The following is a 21794-nucleotide window of genomic DNA, read 5'->3' as shown; positions in this document are numbered from 1 at the left end:
CACCATTTTAAGTGTGGTGTACGATATTGGAGCAGTGGATGTATGATTATATCAGAGACTATTGCTGTTGCCCTCTGATCCAGTGCGAGAGTGAATTTTTCGCAGTCTTTGGTTATGCATTGTTACTAGAAGATATTCTCCATCATTGCAAACCATATGTCTGGTTGCGGAGACGTGAATGGAGGTGCTCTTAATTGCAACCGTGGTGCGGTTGATAACAGTGCATTCATGCATGAAAAATCTTCAGCATGTGAGTATGCTCATGGTGTGGCTGCTACTATCGGAGTTTGCAAATTCATGGATTCTGATTTTCTATCTTTCTTCAGTGTTGCAAGCTCCAAAAGCCCAACCTTTTGCTTTAGCCGTCGTATCTAATCATTCGTTGCCTGCAGAATTTTGCTTGCTTCTTCCATCTTTGGCGAAACTGCTGCACAATATTAAGTTGCGAAAGTTTTTTTTTTTTTTTTTTTATTTTCCCTGGGTCACCAATTATGTAAGCAACAAATGAAACCCACATACAGCTTTGCATAAAACACTGTATTTTTCAAATCTGGAAAAGAAAACTAACTAAACTAACAGTCAAAGAGTAAAAACTTAAATCTAATGGTCGCTGCACTTGCATGGAGTAAACAAAGCATGCATCACTGGCTACTCTCGTGTTCCTACACTGTCATGGGTGACTACCTTGATGGTCTCCATTCCTTTATGGCCATTTAATTGGAATTCACTACTTGCAGTTTATCCACAAATCATTCTCATTGCTGCTGGAACACACGTTACAGCTAAATCATAACAGTTAACAGTTTCACCATGAAAAGGCTCAATCACACATTACGCCAATCATTTTGAATCATCTCTACAATACTTATCTTTGTGAATGGATCAGAAAGCGAGGACATGTCTCCTAACACACCAGCTAATATATCCTCATGTTAATAAACTTTTTCGTATCAGGCTATTTCAAATAATCATGAATGAAAAGAAATTGGAAAATCCTGATCATCTTCAACAGCTTCTTACTGAAGCCTTTGAATCTCAAAAAAAAAAAAAAAATCAACATGCTGTACTGTCCTTACAACTTTTTGCAGTTTTATTCACTACAGAGATCACTATCAGCTTCGAGGAGGGAGGGAAAGCTACCCCTACCCACATCCACACCTACTACACAACCTACACAAAGAAAGAATTTGAGCTCTCATGATGCTAAGAAACTGGTTGTCATTGAGTACTAGCATGCAAGTGTACCTATACAGTGTGACAAGTTTCATAAAAGACTTGTGACTCAGTGGACTGGATGAGCAGTTTACTACATGCGTTCTTATGCTCCATTGGAAAGAAAAATAAAAAGTATGAAGCTCCTCCAGATCTTCATAAAAAATATGTGGAAATGTTTTGATTAGTGAAAGGAATGAATGCAGCCACACGTGGACATAAACTGGTTCTACTTTCAAGACAACTATCACTAAGTGAACACACAAGTATTCTGTGCTACTACAAACTTGTTCCTCTGGTTTACTTCTTTTGCGATAAGCCATGAGTATGATATTTTCTGGCAGAGCTCAGAGACACATACACAGTAAAGTTTTCATACACAGCCAGTGAGTAGATCAATTTCAATGAATTATGTCACAGCATATGAACACAGTAAAAGGTCAACAAATAGTTACGCACTAATTTTTCATTACAGGTAAGTCATTAGTAACGCAAGTAGTCTCAGTTCTTTTGTATCAACATAATATGATGGCCATCTTTTAAACTTTCACAACACAATGCATTTAAAAATAATTTTTCTGGTATGAATTGTTTTACTGTTTCTTAAAATATTCACCAATAAACTTTATAAGCTTTTCCATGCGTTCAAACCAATTCTAGCTTTTATTTCCCAATAAAATTCTTCTGAGTGAGCAACTGCATCATATATAATAAAAATTCCAATGTTTTGGCTGCGATTGCAGGCAGCCTTCATCATGGTAGTTTCCCTACATTCTTTCAATTCTGGGAATATTTTTTTCACTTTGATGTTGGTACCTTACCTTAAATTCATGGTTTTGGGAGAATTAAACAGTGATGGAAAGTGTGATGTAAGTGTCTTTTGTTTGACATAAAGAAAACTAAAAGAAGTTACCGGACATTGAATCAGATGAATACAATAATGAGACAATAATTTTATTTTATTTTCTGTAAGTGATCAATTGTTTGACTTGCTGTGTAACAGCTGGCATTGTCATGATTACTGATGCCTGGTATTTAGTTGTTTTTGCCAATTTTGTTGATAACATGTGGCAAACAATTTGTTTTACACCATTCAGCGTAAACTATCCTTTGGTTCTCTAAAGCAATGTCCAATGTAACCAAAGAAATAAAGAAATGCACAATCATTTCTTTTTTTGAAAGAGTTTTATAAATGAACTAATTCTGTTGGCTTCAGTTCGTCTTTGAATAGCCATACAATTGATAGCTGCTTAGTTTCTGACTAGAATAAATTTATTCAAGTTTTCTCTCCTGTAACAACACTGTAAAAAGATTTTGCATTCTGTTAATTAATTTTTTTGAGCATTTCCTTATACCACTCGACATGAGCCTGGTTTTGAGCTCTGGTCAAAGTCTGCAGAATTCACTGGCAACAGACCTTCCGCATTCAAATTTTCATGCAAAATCTAATATACTGCTGTTTTTATTATGCCTAATGTTGTCTGTATCTCATTGTAAGTTACTTGCCGATTGTCTTCAATTGTGTTGTGCACATCATCAATATTTTTGGAACATAACAATTTTTAGTTGAATTTCACAAAAATTCTTCTCCTACTGAAGCACAACCATGAGTAAATTCCACAAGCCAATTGTAAGCACTCCTTTCTTAAGGTTATTGATCCCTGTAAACTCTCTGCAAAAACTTAAAACGCAACCTTCATATAACGTGTAGCTTTGTGTTACTTTGTGGTTTTGATGAATGTCCTAGTCACGTCTGAAATAATTTTTTTTTTTTTCTTGTTTGTTTTAACTTACCTAGCAAGGTGAGATTAGATTCCAGACGATTGAAAGATTCTCGTAATTTACGTTCTCGGCCCTCCACAGCAAGTTCTGCTTCCACATGACTTCTTTGCCATTCAAGGAATTCAGCATCAGTTAAAGTTCGTCTTGCCATCACCAGCACTCTTAGACCTTGTCTAGCGTAGGAGTTCAGATGCTGCTGAGTACGAAATATATGCTGCTGCATAACCACATCATCTGAAACGATCATGAACTTATATTTCAAAATTAACTAGTGTTTTAAATTCTTGTAAAAATTTGGCAAATATGAAGAAAACATTTCAACATTACATAATACTTATGAGTACAGACTGTGCAAGCTTGAATTTCACAATTTGCTTATGGCTTCTTTCAACGTGCTATGAATCTATTACAGGACAAAAATAAGCCTGTGAGCATTTTGATTCAAATCTACAAAGGCCAATCAAAAAGTTTCTATTTTAGGGTGTTATTGCAATCTATATGCAATGTAGCATTACTCCAATGCAGGTATATAAGCAGTGAAATGATGGCAATGGAAGAGTGTGGCATTCATGTCTTGCCAACATGCTTGTGGCAAATACATAAACATGAACTGTGGCGACGTTATTGACAAATGCGTCCAAACAGGGACAAAATGCTGTTATTCTTTTCTTGGCTATCAAAGGACAAACACCAGCAGACATCCATCCGAGAATGAAGAATGTGTATGGCAAAGCACGTCTGTCGAAAACCGCCATTGTGGAATGGTGTGCCAAAGGGTGCTGCTGCTTCATGGTAACACACATCCTCATACTGCAAATGTTGTAATGCAGAATTTACACCAACTGAAATGTGAGACACACTAGCACCCATCCTGTAGTCCTCATCCCTCCTCATATGATTATCATGCTTTTGCTCCCTTACAAAAGGCCTTGAAAAGTTGACAGTTCCTGTCAGACGAGGATATGCAGCAGGCAGTTACTGACGTCTTCATGCAGCATGACACAGTGCTTCACAAAATGGTTCTATGTAAAGGGACAGAAGTCCAAATCCCATGTCAGGTTGAAACATATCCCACACTTTGTCTCTTGTTAGTCGTAAGAGACACAAAGTATAAGGAATCCTTCTAAGCATTGTGTGCGCCTGGAGCGAAGTTCCAGCAACTGGAATATTGGCAAGTACTTGAAGCTGGATGCAATAAACTATTTTCACTAACTTTCAGATGCTACTTCGGAAAGTTGTCTGCACTTGCAGAAGTCTAATTGCTGCATGTGTTTACATGTCAAAGAACTTGCAGAAGTTTACCTGCTAATGGGCATATGCCTTTTAGATACAGTTGATGCTACCCTGACTATATTCTGTTATAATAATTCAGTGTTACAATGATTCACACATTATCACGTTCACATTCAACGTAAGATCTGTCCACCATTCTCTGTTACTCACTGTCATCAGTCATTTTTGAAAAGTTCATACACCTGCGCCTCTTCACTTGCGACCAAAGCACAACAATTAAAAATACTGTCTCTCAGAACAACCCCCCTTCAATCAATTAAATTTTAAAAAGCTTGTAGTACAACACCATCGCACTCACATTCACTGTCCAATGTGTCCCACCATCCACCAAAACTCCCCTGATTCATTTGTCTTTTTGTGCACACTGCCTCATTATGATAAAGGCCAGCTACTGGCAGTTCCATTAATCTTCCCTCACTGGCTTTCACACATCTTTTTTCAGTTGAGCACTGTTGCTACACTTTGAAAGTAAGCATTGGTAATTCTGGGCTGGCACGTTCCAAATCAAACTGACAATTTATGAATATTTGAAGATTTGTTATTGAAGGCTACGTCAAGGCCTCAGACCATTCACAACTTTGTAAAGATCAAATTAAAATTTTCATGAGTTACTTTGTAAACAGAGCTCCAAAAAAGTTGATAATATCAGCTTTTCCTCTGGCTCAAATATTTGCCTTGTTGATATACTTTTCTGGTATTTGGGCAGCTCTTGATATTGTCCAAAACTTCCAATGCATGTATAAAATTTTTCAGTTAGTGTATGACATTTTAAATTCTGACATAAAATAGGGTCTCTATTTCTCGACCATCATAACCCTACAGCGGGCATCATGCCCATTCCTTTCACACCCCACCAACAGAAGAGAGTGATATTGACAATATGGATGTATTCGACACTCTGGCAACAACAACTTGGCCCCTGCCTCTCATTGGTACGTGTCTGACTTCTGATGATGAATTTATTAAAGAATGCTTAGAAAGTGCAGCAGATACAATTTGCCATGCCAATGAAGGAGGTGTCTAAAAATCAGTTTGTCTCATCAAACTATTACCTGGAGAACTGATGAACTTGAGAAATCTATTGAAAAGGATTGGAAAAGTTCTAGTTTGTATACATGGAAGAACCCTGGAGATACTAAAAGGTATCAGATAGATTATATAATGGTAAGACAGAGATTTAGGAACCAGGTTTTAAATTGTAAGACATTTCCAGGGGCAGATGTGGACTCTGACCACAATCTATTGGTTATGACCTGTAGATTAAAACTGAAGAAACTGCAAAAAGGTGGGAATTTAAGGAGATGGGACCTGGATAAACTGAAAACACCAGAGGTTGTACAGAGTTTCAGGGAGAGCATAAGGGAACAATTGACAGGAATGGGGGAAAGAAATACAGTAGAAGAAGAATGGGTAGCTTTGAGGGATGAAGTAGTGAAGGCAGCAGACGATCAAGTAGGTAAAAAGACGAGGGCTAGAAGAAATCCTTGGGTAACAGAAGAAATATTGAATTTAACTGATGAAAGGAGAAAATATAAAAATGCAGTAAATGAAGCAGGCAAAAAGGAATACAAACGTCTCAAAAATGAGATCGACAGGAAGTGCAAAATGGCTAAGCAGGGATGGCTAGAGGACAAATTTAAGGATGTAGAGGCTTATCTCACTAGGGGTAAGATAGATACTGCCTACAGGAAAATTAAAGAGACCTTTGGAGATAAGAGAACCACTTGCATGAACATCAAGAGCTCAGATGGAAACCCAGTTCCAAGCAAAGAAGGGAAAGCAGAAAGGTGGAAGGAGTATATAGGGGGTCTATATGAGGGTGATGTACTTGAGGACAATATTATGGAAATGGAAGAGGATGTAGATGAAGATGAAATGGGAGATACGATACTGCGTGAAGAGTTTGACAGAGCACTGAAAGACCTGAGTCGAAACAAGGCCCCCGGAGTAGACAACATTCCATTAGAAGTACTGACGGCCTTGGGAAAGCCAGTCCTGACAAAACTCTACCACCTGGTGAGCAAGATGTATGAAACAGGCGAAATACCCTCAGACTTCAAGAATAATATAATAATTCCAATCTCAAAGAAAGCAGGTGTTGACAGATGTGAAAATTACCGAACTATCAGTTTAATAAGTCACAGCTGCAAAATACTAACGCGAATTCTTTACAGACGAATGGAAAAACTGGTAGAAGCCGACCTCGGGGAAGATCAGTTTGGATTCCGTAGAAAAATGAGGCAATACTGACCTTACGACTTATCTTAGAAGAAAGATTAAGGAAAGGCAAACCTACGTTTCTAGCATTTGTAGACTTGGAGAAGGCCTTTGACAATGTTGACTGGAATACTCTCTTTCAAATTCTAAAGGTGGCAGGGGTAAAATACAGGGAGCGAAAGGCTATTTACAATTTGTACAGAAAGCAGATGGCAGTTATAAGAGTCAAGGGACATGAAAGAGAAGCAGTGGTTGGGAAGGGAGTAAGACAGGGTTGTAGCCTCTTCCCAATGTTATTCAATCTGTATATTGAGCAAGCAGTAAAGGAAACAAAAGAAAAATTCGGAGTAGGTATTAAAATCCATGGAGAAGAAATAAAAACTTTGAGGTTCGCCGATGACATTGTAATTCTGTCAGAGACAGCAAAGGACCTGGAAGAGCAGTTGAACGGAATGGACAGTGTCTTGAAAGGAGGATATAAGATGAACATCAACAAAAGCAAAACGAGGATAATGGAATGTAGTCGAATTTAGTCAGGCGATGTTGAGGGTATTAGATTAGGAAATGAGACACTTAAAGTAGTAAAGGAGTTTTGCTATTTGGGAAGCAAAATAACTGATGATGGTCGAAGTAGAGAGGATATAAAATGTAGACTGGCAATGGCAAGGAAAGCGTTCCTGAAGAAGAGAAATTTGTTAACATCGAGTATAGATTTAAGTGTCAGGAAGTCATTTCTGAAAGTATTTGTATGGAGTGTAGCCATGTATGGAAGTGAAACATAGTTTGGACAAGAAGAGAATAGAAGCTTTCGAAATGTGGTGCTACAGAAGAATGCTGAAGATTAGATGGGTAGATCACATAACTAATGAGGAAGTATTGAATAGGATTGGGGAGAAGAGAAGTTTGTGGCACAACTTGACCAGAAGAAGAGATCGGTTGGTAGGACATGTTCTGAGGCATCAAGGGATCACCAATTTAGTATTGGAGGGCAGGGTGGAGGGTAGAAATCGTAGGGGGAGACCAAGAGATGAATACACTAAGCAGATTCAGAAGGATGTAGGTTGCAGTAGGTAGGGGGAGACCAAGAGATGAATACACTAAGCAGATTCAGAAGGATGTAGGTTGCAGTAGGTACTGGGAGATGAAGAAACTTGCACAGGATAGAGTAGCATGGAGAGCTGCATCAAACCAGTCTCAGGACTGAAGACCACAACAACAACAACATTGGCAAATACATAAAAATACTGATATTAGTGATATGGTCAAATTTTCCATACTTATTAGGGGCATTAATATGCATATTATATTACTGAAGAAATGGTTTTATTAGTACCATTGAAAGACATGACATCATCATCAAGAGATTTATATGAAGCAGTGAAAAAAAAAGAAAAAAAGCAGTTTTCTTTGTCTTTCGTCAATCTATCTTGCATAGTTACAGATGGTGTGTCAGCTATGGCATCTAAAAAAGAAAGGCTTGTAAAATTAATAGATAACGATCCAGGAAGTGTAGGAGAGTCATTTCATGAAATACCATTGCATGATACACCAAGAAAATCTACGTTGAAAAGATTAAAAAAATGGATCACATTATGAAAATTATAGTTAAGACTGTGAATTTTATAAGAGCCAGGAGACTGAATCATTACCAGTTCCAGGAATTCCTCACAAGTTTGGATGCTGAGTGTGATGATATCGTATATTTTACAGAAGTAAGGTTGTTCAGTCAAGGTCAAATGTTAAGAAGATTTTCTAGCGTATTATTGCAATCTATTCATTCATGACATCAAAAGCAAAATCTGTGCCAGAAACTGACTATGCTAACTTGGTAGTAGATTTAACATTTTTGATAGACTTGACTGTTCATTTAGGTGACTTAAATAGACATCTTCTATGCAGAAACCTACTCGTCAGTACGGTGTTTGAAACAATAAACGCATTTGAAATGAAAGTGAAATTATGGCAAGCACAAGTAAATGCAAACAATTTGTCTCATTTCAATACATTTGGCAAACATAATAGGAAGGGATGAACTACTCAGCCATGCTTTTCGATTTGGTGCAAGAATTTGAAAATGGATTTCAAGGATTTCGAAAACAATGATCAAAATTTTTGTATTTATGCGACACCTTTTACAAACAATACAGATACATTACCAGAAAATTTTCAGGTGGAGTGCATAGAGCTGCAGCCTGACATCCAGCTAAAAAAACTGCTCATGTATCTTTATTCGACTTTCACAAATCATACCTGCCCAGGGACTAATATCTGTTGCTGCACAGGCAAGCGAAACAAAATGACTTTAGAAATGAAATGTAAAATCATTGAAAAACGTGAACAAGGCGTGAGTGTTGCCAATTTACCATGCACATACAATCAGTATACATCAACTGTTTCCACTGTCTTCAAGAAAAAGGACAAGATTAAGGTGATAGATGCTTCAAAGGGAGTGACAAGTGTGTCTAAACAACAGTTTTGTATTCTGGACGATGTTGAAAGGTTGTTCCTTATATAGATAAATGAAAAGCAATTGCAAGGCGACACTATTAATGGGAACACCATTTGTGAGAAGGTGAGAATGATTTTCGCCAACCTCATTAAGAAGACCCCATGATCATCAGTAGCCGAAGACATGTTTTTAAGGGAAGCAGTGGGTGGTTTGAGAAGTTTAAGACAAGAACCGGCATCCACAGCATTGCAAGGCATGGTGAAACAGCCAGAACCAACACAAAGGCAGCAGATAACTTCATCAGCAACTTCAAGATGCTCGTAGATTCTGAGGGTTATCTGTCGCAACACATTTTTATCTGTGAGGAGGCAGGTCTAGTCTGGAGAAAAATTCCAAAGTGTACCTTTATAATAGCAGATGAGAATGCATTACCTGGTCAGAAGCCAATGAAAGACCATCTCACATTGCTATTATGTACTAACGCAAGCGATGATTTGAAAATTGAACTGCTGCTTGTCTACTAATCAGGAACACCATGAGCCTTCAGGAAGCAAGAAGTCCACATGGGCCGGTTAAATGCAATGACTTTTTTTTTTTTGTGATTGGATCAATGAAGTGTTTGGTCCTATGGGAAAAAATATTTGCTCGAAATGAATCTGTCATGCCATGTCTAGCTTGTTATGGACAATGCTCCAGCCCATTCTCCAAGCCTAGAAGATGACCTCTTTGAAGAATTAGTTCCTCAAGATCCAATTTCTGCCTCCCAATACCACTCTGTTACTCCAGCCTTTGGAAGAGCATGTTATTTATAACTTTAAGAAGCTCTATACTACAGCACTCTTTGAGCATTTCTTTGAGTTGACTGAAGCTACCAATCTCACTCACAGAGAGTTTTGGAAATATCACTTCAATATCACTGCCTGCATCAAGATGGTCAAAAAAGCTTGGGAAGGGGTTACCAACAGAACTCTCACTTCCATTTGGATGAAGCTTTGGACAGAGTTCATTGCCAAATGTGACTCTGAGGCATTTGATTCAGTGCCTGTGGACCCTGTAGTCAATGAGATTGCGTCTTTGGCCAGGAGAATGGGGCTAGAAGTGGATAACGATGATAGCTATGAGCGTGTGGAATATCACAGCCAGAAATGGCCACCGAAGAGCTTATGGAGTTGCAGTGTGTTTCACAGCAGGAAGTAGTGGGGAGGAGTCTTCAGAGAAGGATGAGGAGGAGGAAGCAGCAATCTTCTGGCGTAATAAGATAAATGCTGAAAGCATGGGAATCAGTTGCATCACACACTGAAAATCATCACCCCAATAAAGCAGTGGCTATGCACAATAAAAATTTATTTGACAATAATCCTATGTTGCACTTTCACTAAATGTCTAAGTGCCGGCAGAAACAAATGACTATAGATAGCTTCCTAGTAAAAAAGATTTGTTATGTATCGTGAATAATGAAGTACATAATACTGTATGTATAATTTTCTTTGAATAAATGGCATGAATAAGATAAAACTTTCAGTACTTTTTCTGCATGGAATGCATTATCATATTTTACATTCAGTTATATCGGATCAATTGTTTCACGTAATAACTGTTTTGTACTACGAGTAAGATTCTGGAACGAATTATGCTCACTCTGCGAGGTTCCACTGTACTCTATATAAAATTATTAATAAAATCTTGTAGAGCAGATAATCAGAAACTAATAAATTACTTAAATGTGTAAACTATATATACACAACTGTCTGCCCACCCCTTTTTTCCCCCTTCGCTCAGTGGTTATTGTTAGTGTTATGTACGTAATGTGCAACCCAGAAATACCAGTCTTCTTCCAATATGATCCAGGTACGCTAAAAGGTCCAGATTTAGGGGAACCATAACTCAGGATGATCAGAAAGGGATCTGAATCACCATTCTTATGAATGTGTGTCCTGTTTCTTACCACTGCCCTACCTCACTTTATTCCTAGGCACAAAGTATATATTGACGAAAAAGATGGTATCTCAATATTTGGTTTAAAATTGGCAGGAGTGGCACTGATTCAGTGAAACACAGTAACTATTCAACCAACTATGCCAACTGCAAAAAGTTCATTGCTTAAAAACAAGAAAATCTTAACCATCAGAAATTTTGACAATATATTCATCTTCTTTGCTCGAGTCCTTCCCTTTTCTGTGACTGTCACATTACACTGAGTTGACAAAAGTCATGGAATGGTGTTATGCACATATGCAGATGGTGGTTGTATCGCGTACATGAGGTACAAAAAGGCAATGCTTTTGTGGAACTGCTATGTATTCGGGTGCTTCATATGAAAAGGTTTCTGATGTAATTATGGGTGCACAACAGGGATTAGCATATTTTGAATATAGAATGTTAGTTGGAGCTGGACTCATGGCACATTCCACTTTGGAAATTGATAGGCAATTCAAAATTTCAAGATCCACAGTGTCAAGAGACTAACAAATTTCAGGCATTACTTCTCACCACGGACAATGTAGTGGCCAATAGCCTTCACTTAATGATCGAGAGCAGCAGCGTTTGCACAGAGTCATCTATGCTAACAGACAAACAACATCACATTAAAAAACCATAGAAATCAATATGTCGTGTATGACTCACATCTCTGTTAGGACAGTGGGGTGAATTTGGCATTAATGGACTGTGACAGCAGACAACCCATACGAGTGGCTTTGCTAACAGCACAACGTTGTCTGCAGCGCCTCTCCTGGGCTTGTGACCAAACTGGTTGGACAACTGGAAAACTGTAGCCTCACCAAACGAGTCCCAATTTCAGTTGGTAAGAGACAATGGTAGAGCTTCAGTGTGGTGGAGACCCCATAATAACATCGACTGTATTTACATTTAATCGACTGGATCCTCTGTGCCAACTGAACTGCTCTTCGATTGGAAATGTTTGTGTTCAGCTACATGGACACCATTTGCAGCCATTCATCAATTGCATGTTCCCAAACAGTCATGGAGTTTTTATGGATGACAGTGCACCCTGTCATTGGGCCACAATTGTTTGCAATTGGTCTGAAGAACATTCTGAAAAATTCAAGTGAATGTTTTGGCCATCCAGGTAACCCAACATGAATCCCACTGATCATTTATGGGACATAAGAGGGAAGTCAGCTCATGCACAAAATCCTGCACTGGCAACACTTTAGAAATTATGGACTGCTATAGAGGAAGCGTGGCTCAATATTTGTGTAGGGGCTTTCCAATGACTTGTTGAGGCCGTACCACATTGAGTTCCTGTCCTATGAAAAAGGAGGTCCAACTTAATATTACAAGGTATCCCATGACTTCTGTCACCTCAGTATACACAAGACATTAAGCACCTTTTCCAAAAAAAGAAGCAGCAACTCACTGTGATATCAGACCTACTGGAAATTCTGAAATTTTCACATGACCTCTCCACTACACTACCAAGTTACAGTAAAAAATGCAAAACGCAGCCCTTTAGTGGTTCGCAAGTCAAACTGCAAGTAAAGGTATATCTAGGATTTGACTGATTCGGAGAAGAGACCAAACAGAGAGGTCATCAGTCTCATGGGATTAGGGAAGGACGGGGAAAGTAGTCGGCTGTGCCCTTTGAAAGGAACCATCCTGGCATTTGCCTGGAGCTATTTAGGGAAATCCAGGAAAACCTAAATCAGGATGGCAGGATGCGGGATTGTATTGCAAATTTGAGAGGGGGAAAAGCACACAGCAACTCTTTATGCTCTCTTTGTCAGTCTCTCAGTGTCAAAACCTTCGCTGTTTTATCAAAATTCTTCCTTTTTTACTGTCATACCTCACTTTCTCTTGTTCTGCACTTGCAGCCTGACTATTTGGTTCATCATGTTAATGTGCACAATGAATTTCCACCTGTGTGATAGAGATAATTGGTCTCTCTCTTCGACTGCCGAGTTCATAGTAAGATTTCACATTCAAATAGCAAAGTTTAGTTACAAATCTTTCCAGTCATTTATCCTTACTAATGAAACTGCAGTTCTCAACAAGAAGCAAATCAGTCTTTACTGAGATTTCTACAGTTGTCAGCAATAGAAATCCATGTGCCTTTTGTATGGGTAATAAATCATTCCCTAATGCTCAAATAATTCATCACTCTCTAAAAACACCTTAATTGTGGGAGCCACTTGGCCTTCTAAGGGGACCTCTACTTTGATTGCTTCTACTAACTATACTGCGAGAAATTTTATCATTTTCCTGGGAAATACGAAACACTATGTGTGACCTACTCTGGGCATGGCACCAGAATTTAACAATCCCCTGAATACCATAATAGACTTCCTCTTCTATCTTGATACGTACTGCTGTTTCAAATTGTCATGTAGGGTGTCCGTAGCTTATGTGGAGTTAATGGAGGACTCTGTACGCAGGTAATACATTCTGTGTACTCAAGTTGCCCTTTCATTCAAATGTTTCAGGAAAGACATATATGGACAATCTCTCTGCAGATATGATGGCACTCTGATCAAAAATAGGTAGTCATTTACCTAACTGCTGAAACAGGAGGAGGAGATTAATGTTTAATGTACCATCAACAACGAAGTCATTAGTGACAGAGCAGAAACTCAGATTAGGCAAGGATAGAGAAGGAGAGTGACCATGCCCTTTCAGAGGAACCATCCTGGGATTTTCCTTAAGCAATTTAGGGAAATCACGGGAAACCTAAATCAGGATGGCCGGGCTTGAGTTTGAACCAATGTCCTCACAAATGCGAGTCCAGTTTGATAACCACTGCAGTAGCCCACTTGGGAATTGTTGAAACATTGCTACACACACACACACACACACACACACACACACACACACACACACACACAGAGAGAGAGAGAGAGAGAGAGAGAGAGAGAGAGAGAGAGAGAGGTGTCCTTGTATACCTGTAGGAGCCAAATTTGGCAGTATTGTAGAATCTGCTCCTTTGCAAAAAAGAATCTTCTGATGGCTAACAGGATGTTTCAAAACAACTGACATACATTTCCGTGCTGAATCAAATGGCAGAATCTTCAAGATTTCGAAGTCCAGTGCACCTTGTCCTGAAAGGCAAAATGCAATGTTAATGCCTTGAGCATATTTTCTGCACTTTCATTTGTCATCAAGAGAACCACTACCTCAAAAAAAAAAAAACATGGAGTAAAGCTCAATATAATTCAAAAAATCTATAGCATTTAGTACAAACAGAACTGTATGATGAATATGAAGAATTCTTACAAGCAAACGCAAAATGTTTTCATAGTACAGGATTCAAAATAACAAATCAAAACAAAAATATTTTTAAGGAATATTATTTAGATACCTAATATCTGGAATTATATCTACATCAATCGCAAATCAAAAATTAATCATTTAACAAGAAATTATAAGCTCATTGATTACAGGTCTTGTGAGACACTTTACTTTCAAATCCAAATATATCTTTCAAAATGATTTCTTTCTTTCTTTTTTCTTTTGTCAGGGAAATAATATAAAAGAAAAGAAGCAGGACCTTAAGAGATATGTAAGATACACCGAAGATCAGGATAGATATACTATATGCAGGAAGGAGTATTTTACGATAGAAACGAAAACAAATTTGATGTCTAGTTTTAGCTACAAGTGACAGGGATGGTAAAATAAAGTATGAAACATTACAAGTGCAAAACACTATATGACCTATGAACCACGTTTAAAATGAGTTTAAAAAGATGGTTCTGTTTTCAATACTGCTTCCAACATGTTGGCAACATTATTCATTGTTTGTGTTCCCGTCTACACTTGCAACAAACTTTTCTACAAATGTATTAGCATTGCTGAGCTGGCAGCAAATATTTCACATTGTGTATTAGCATCAAGAGCTACACTATGACAGGTGAAGGGGAAGAATTAATATGTGGTGTGGCATTAACAATACTTGACGAAATAGGTATGTGGAGAAAATGACACAGTCATTGTTAATGGACAAAAAACATACTACAGAAGACATGGTGGGAATAAGATGCTGTGTGAGTTGGATTTGGAACGGTGTTCTGGTTTTTATAACTTCACTAGGATGCTTCCATCCCATTTTGAAGTTCTAATGAATATCACAGGGCCAGTTGTTTGAAAGAAAGACACACATTTCAGAAAAGCAAATCCTGTGAAGCAAAGACTTGCTCTCCATTTTTTGGCAACAGGAGATTCCTATTAAAGCCACGCATATTTATTTCACATTTCAAAGCCAGCCATATTTCAAATAGGTCCTGCAGTTTGTGGAGCTTTGGTCGAATGATTATGAAAATGTAATTCAATTGTGGTAAGAACATTGAAACATACATTTAATGGATCATATGTTTATTTTTATTTTTGGGTTAAAATTACTCCAAATTATCATTTTCAAGAAAAAAAACTTCTCTAGCTTAAATTTCACTCACACTTCCAATAAATGAGATGGTGGAAACTGCAGGTAATGCTTCCCCTGCCACATCCATATTTACTGCTGATTGCTGCCTCCTCCATACATTAATTTCTACCTCATGAGAGCATAGTAAATTTTTTTAATTGTCATCACCTATTTTTCAGGTGGCAGATCACATAACTTGCTAATGACTATTTTTCCAAATTCAGATAATAAATCATCTTGTTGTTGTTATTATTATTATCTTCTTGACTTTTTTTCTCAGACTTAAGTCTGGTTAAAAATGGAATGTGACGTGGACCTCTGTCAAGCGTGACTTCCTTGTAACTGTATGGTATATGTTATATTGCATTTAGGAACTTTCGGGTAATTGAACATGTATCAATAATTACAGATTTTTGTAGTTGTATATATATGTTTGGATGTAGCTGTATTGCATTGATGTACTGGTGAATATTGTGAGGTATGACTCCTGTAGTTGATAGTATAATTGGGATAATGTCGACTTTATCCTGATGCCACATGTCCTTGACTTCCTCAGCCAGTTGGATGTATTTTTCAATTTTTTCTCCTGTTTTCTTTTGTATATTTGTTGTATTGGGTATGGATATTTCGATTAGTTGTGTTAATTTCTTCTTTTTATTGGTGAGTATGATGTCAGGTTTGTTATGTGGTGTTGTTTTATCTGTTATAATGGTTCTGTTCCAGTATAATTTGTATTCATCATTCTCCAGTACATTTTGTGGTGCATACTTGTATGTGGGAATGTGTTGTTTTATAAGTTTATGTTGTAAGGCAAGCTGTTGGTGTATTATTTTTGCTACATTGTCATGTCTTCTGGGGTATTCTGTATTTGCTAGTATTGCACATTCACTTGTGATGTGATCTACTGTTTCTATTTGTTGTTTGCAAAGTCTGCATTTATCTGTTGTGGTATTGGGATCTTTAAATTAAATATGCTTGCTGTAATATCTGGTGTTTATTGTTTGATCCTGTACTGCAATCATGAATCCTTCCGTCTCATTGTATATATTGCCTTTTCTTAGCCATGTGTTGGATGCGTCTTGATCGATGTGTGGCTGTGTTAGATGATACGGGTGCTTGCCATGTAGTGTTTTCTTTTTCCAATTTACTTTCTTCGTATCTGTTGATGTTATGTGATCTAGAGAGTTGTAGAAGTGGTTATGAAATTGCAGTGGTGTAGCCGATGTATTTATATGCGTGATTGCTTTGTGTATTTTGCTAGTTTCTGCTTGTTCTAGAAAGAATTTTCTTAAATTGTCTACCTTTCCATAATGTAGGTTTTTTTATGTCAATAAATCTCCTTCCTCCTTCCTTTCTGCTTAATGAGATTCTTTCTGATGCTGAATGTATGTGATGTATTCTATATTTGTGGTATTGTGATCGTGTAAGTGTATTGAGTGCTTCTAGATCTGTGTTACTCCATTTCACTACTCCAAATGAGTAGGCCAATATTGGTATAGCCTTAAGAAACAAAATTATTGAACAACTGGAAGTCCAGGACGGAGTAATAACAGTCTTATGAAAATGATAGACTGCTACTCACTATATAGAGGAGAGACAGTCACAGGCAGACACAACAAAAATATTGCTGTACATTTAAACCTTTGCCCAAAAGGCCTTCTTCTGAAGTAGAAAACACACACACATTCACACAAGCACAATTCACACACACGTGATCAATGTCTCTGGCCACTGTGACCAGACTGTGGACTGAAGCTGCTTCTGATGGGAGGAGCAATCTGGCATGGGTGATGGGAGGAGAGACTTGGGCAGAGACAGGGAGGGATACCAGGGTAGTGTGCAGAGACATGGCGGGGTTAGGGTAGGAATGGAAGGAAGGGGAAGGGGAATAAGACTAGTGGTCACATTGGCAACAATGGGGCATCTTGGCTGGTTGGATTTATGGACCTCAGGAAGCATGTAGAAGGAAGGAACCTCTCCCCTGGGTCTGTCTCTCCTCACCCTTACTACTCCCCACATTCATACTGTCTACATGCTTCCTATGTCCATAAACCAACCACCCAGAATGTCCCATAGGGGCTAGTTACTGTGCCCCCACTAAGAGAATCTTAGATCTCGTGGACTAACACCTTCAGCCTATTTCAAGAAACCTGCCCTATTATATAAAAGACACCAACCATCTCCTCCACTGACTCTTCACAGTTCCTGTACTTTACCACACTGCACCCTACTCGTCACAATTGATGCCACTTCCCTCTACCCTAACATCAGCAATGTCCATCGTATTGCCACTACTGAGGACTACCTTTCCCAACATTTGACAGGATCCAAACATAGAATCTCCTTCCTGGTCACCATATCCAATTATACCCTTACCCACACTTCCATGTCCTTTGAAGAAATCACCTACAAACAAATCTGTGTTTAGGGAATGGGTACCCGCATGCCAGCATCCTACACCAACCTATTCATGGCTCTTCTAGAAAAATCCTCCCTAACCACCCAGAATCCTAAATCCCTCACCTAGTTCTGATTCATTAATGACATCCATATTCCTACAGAACCTTAACACCTACCCCATTCACTTCAACTGGTCCTTCTCAACCCAGCAAGCCATCTTCCTTGACAATGACCTCCACCTCAAAGATGACTACATCACTACCTCCATCTGCATCAAATCTACCGGTCACCAGTAACACCCCCATTTCAACAGCTGCCCCAATTCCAAACCAAGAAGTCCATTGCATGCAGCCATCACATCTGTAGTGACAAGCAGTTCCTTTCCAAATATACCAGGAGGCGGGAGACATTCATGTATCGAAATCACCCTCACAACCTTATACGGAAACAAATCTAACGCCTTGTCTTTCCACTCATGCACCAACTCACACATACCCACCATCTGGCCACAAAAGGAACACTCCCCTCATGACTGAGCACTCAGGACTGGAGCAACTGAACCACCTTCTCTGACGTGGTTTTGACTACCTATTGTCGTGCTCTGAAATTCAGAATATTCTTCCCACTATCCTTTCCACTCTTCCCACATTGGTATTCCTCCACTCACTGAACCTATGCAGTACTCTTGACCATCCTTACCCTATCCCTGCTCTCAATCTCTTGCCTCATGTCTCATCTCTCTGGAACAGTCCTAGATGCAAGACATGTTTCATACATCCTTCCACAGCCATCTACTTCAGTCCAGCCCAGTCAGGGCTCTCTGTGAAAGCAGTCAAGTGAGGAACAAACTAAACTGCAACCACTTTGTTGCTTCCTAAGTGGATGCAACTAGCAAGCCATCTGTCCCTATGAATCACCACCGAGACACTGCAATCAGAGGATAGGTGAACCACCCAGTTGCTGAACATGCTGCCTAACACAACAGGATTCACAAATGACTGCTTCACAGCCTGTACCATCTGAATCCTTTCTACCAAGAGCAGCTTTTGTGAACTATTCAGATGGGAACTCCCCCTGCAATAATATCCTTCATTCCTGTAAACCCTCCCCCCACTGGCCTCTACCTTTGCTAGTCCTTGTCCTTCACCTATGTAGCCCCTTACCTGCTCCCTCTCCAACACTACACAGCCTTGTATTCCAACAACTTGCCAACTAGCAGCCCTACCTTGTCCCCACCACATCTTTGATACTCCCCTCCCCACCCAAGCCGCCTCCTTACTACCATCACCAACACCAGATTGTTTCTCCCATCAAACAAAGTTGCAATCTGCAGTGCAGCCTCAGTGACCAGAGACACTTGTCACGCACAACAATACACAAGATAGTCAAAGAAAGCAAGACATCTTAAGCTGTGTGATTAGTCAAAAGAAAGTTTTCTTCAAGAAAGGACCCAATATCTAACACAGACTTTGAAGATGATGTTCCTGAAGGTTTATGTCTGAAGCATTACAAAAAAGTTAAATATGTACCTCAAGAAGAAGAAATTGGAAGCATCTGAACTATGATTTTCAGTAAGATACCAAAAACATAATGCACAAAAATTACAATATGAAGAATAAATAAACAGAATAGACTGCACAAGTAAATAATTATAGACAAACTCACAAAAATCGGAAGAAATGACAGGTTAGTGATACATAATGTGCTAAGTAACCCACGAGTAAGTGATGCAGGCAAGGGAAAAAGCTGTTCAGAAAACAGGAGGGGGGAAAGATGTGATTTTTATTTAACACTGCTTTGTCACAGTTACTGCTAATTTTTTCACATGTTACGCTATTTATTTTTCATATTCAAATTTAGAACAATGTAAGCTGGAACTGTCTGCCTCTGTATAATCACTAGAATTTATCCTCAACCTGAATGGTACAATCAATCCCGAATCTGCAGTTTGAATTATAAGAGACAGTTTATCATTAAGACCCACCTGGCATAGAAACAGTTGCAACCTGGGGAGATCTCTTCACCAAACGGCAACCATAACTGTACGCAGCATCCACGAGTGCCAGTTCATCAGGACTTTCTGCTTCAAATATAGGCTTCAGTTCACAGGGTGATGGTGTTGGAGTGGTTGCTCTACGTACAACAAGCAAAGATGGCACACCAAGAACTTTTGGCCTGCTTCCTGGTGATGAGCTAAGAGGAGAAGCAGTGGCCATGGAGCAAGGCTGAGGTGGAGGTGAAGGTGTCACGGACCTCGATTCACTCAGTAATGTGTACTGTGCAGGTGCTGTATCAACTCGTGGAAGACATCCTGTCACAGGCACAGATGTAGGAACTGAAGTAGGTACAACACGGCCAGGCAGGGAGTCTGCCGTTTGTTCTATCACACCACTTGCATTCATCTGAAAAACAGAAAATAAGAGTTTATCTGGAAATATAGAAAATTAAAAAAGGTTTCCGTTAAAGAGATATGTAGAAGTAAAATGGCATTTTTTCATTATATTTCCATACTTATATTACCTGCAATAAAAATTATGCACATTTCTTAAACTTACATAGCGCAAAATGTCTTACACTGAAGATTAATATATTGATATTTAATACTTAAGAAATAACACTGTAGCAGAACAGAATACACCATCATTTTGCAGAGCCACTTGTGTTAGTGCTGATTTCTGTTTTCAGTGAAGCAACCACTGAATGTGGTAGCAACCACTGAATGAGCTCTTAAAAGGGCTAAGTTGAACTAATGTTACTTTTTCAGTTATTGTAAGTTAAAATTGGGCACCATTTACCAGTGTTTATAGGCTTACATGGACTGGGCTAAAGGAAAATAAAATATTTGTTATCATATATTGTTCTATTATACAGGGTGTTTCAGCACTGTGTTACAAATTTTCAGAAGTGAGAGAGTAGATCTACAAGACAAAAAATCACATAGCAATGCATGGTCAGAAACGCTTTTCTGGCATAGTAGTGACGACACAAAACACAACAAAGGGAGGACATGGAACAGGGTGAGAAAACATGTTTATTAACGAGGAGAAACCACAAAATAAGAACAAAAACACATGAAGATCATCATCACAGAAGGTGTTTGAAATTACTGCCCCCCGACTGTGATGCAGGCCTCACATCTCCAGCGCATAGAAGATCTGGAAAATACCATATGTATCCCGAACTTTGCTAGCAGCTGCAATGATTTGTGCAACAAGTTCCTCGGCGCTGTTAATGGGGGATTCGTACACCAGTGTCTTGATGTATCCCCAGAGGTAGTAGTCAAGGCAAATGAGATCTGGCAGTCTTGCTGGCCAATCCAATGTTGACAACATGTTGCATTCAGGTGGTGATGCACATCAAGGCTGTAATGTGAGAGGCTTTCATCATGCCGAAACCTTGAGGCATGACTCATTGCATCCGGTATACACACACATATCCTGTCCAATAGCTGCAGCAATATTTGCTGAAGAAAGATGAGCTACATTGTGTGATGTCACCCAAAGAGTGAACTGCCAATGCCAGATTAGTACCTCACTATGCCACTACAACAAAAGATTAGTCATTGCAAGCTGCATCAACGAACTAATGACACTGGCATAGCCATGCCCAGAAATGTTTCGCTAAACCGCTGCATCAGATCTTCCACTTATGGCTGAGCACAAGACTGCTCAGACTAGTCTGGATCGACAGTATCATCTTCTAGAAGGCCAGCAGTGTACTAAATGTCTTAGGCACAACAGTAAGTGAAAGTTATTGTTAAATGTACTCTGAGTGAGACAGTTGTTATTTGTTTGAATCAAGTGAAAAGTTAATGTTCAGAGACAGTTGTGAATACTCATGACATTCCTGTGGAAATAGATTGTACATAGTTAGTTAATTCTTCTTACCTTTGTTGTAATAAAGTGATTAATATTTTATATTTATGGTACCCACTCAGTCTCTTCCCAGAGCAAAGAAAAAAGCCACAGTTGGACCAATAAGTGGACTTTTGCTCGATACAACAGGTTGCACCTTCCAAATGTTGAGACAACAAGTATCGCCTGACAGGGTGACATCAGACAATGC

At 38.9% G+C, this 21794-nt stretch overlaps 1 protein-coding gene across 1 annotated transcript in view; it reads right to left on the bottom strand.

The window, feature by feature from the left end:
• The window catches only part of LOC126175289 (phospholipid-transporting ATPase VA), a 361539-nt gene that overhangs the window by 38160 nt on the left and 301585 nt on the right, over positions 1–21794 (bottom strand). Inside the window, 3 exon segments of the mRNA XM_049921954.1 lie at positions 3007–3228; positions 13852–14007; positions 19714–20131. Of these exon segments, the coding sequence (XP_049777911.1) occupies positions 3007–3228; positions 13852–14007; positions 19714–20131 (796 nt within the window).

This window comes from Schistocerca cancellata, chromosome 3 (assembly GCF_023864275.1).
Source record: "Schistocerca cancellata isolate TAMUIC-IGC-003103 chromosome 3, iqSchCanc2.1, whole genome shotgun sequence".
NCBI classification, from domain to species: Eukaryota; Metazoa; Arthropoda; class Insecta; order Orthoptera; family Acrididae; genus Schistocerca; species Schistocerca cancellata.
The sequence above is the reverse complement of the archived record's forward strand: the minus strand, read 5'-3'. Positions and strand labels throughout refer to the sequence as shown.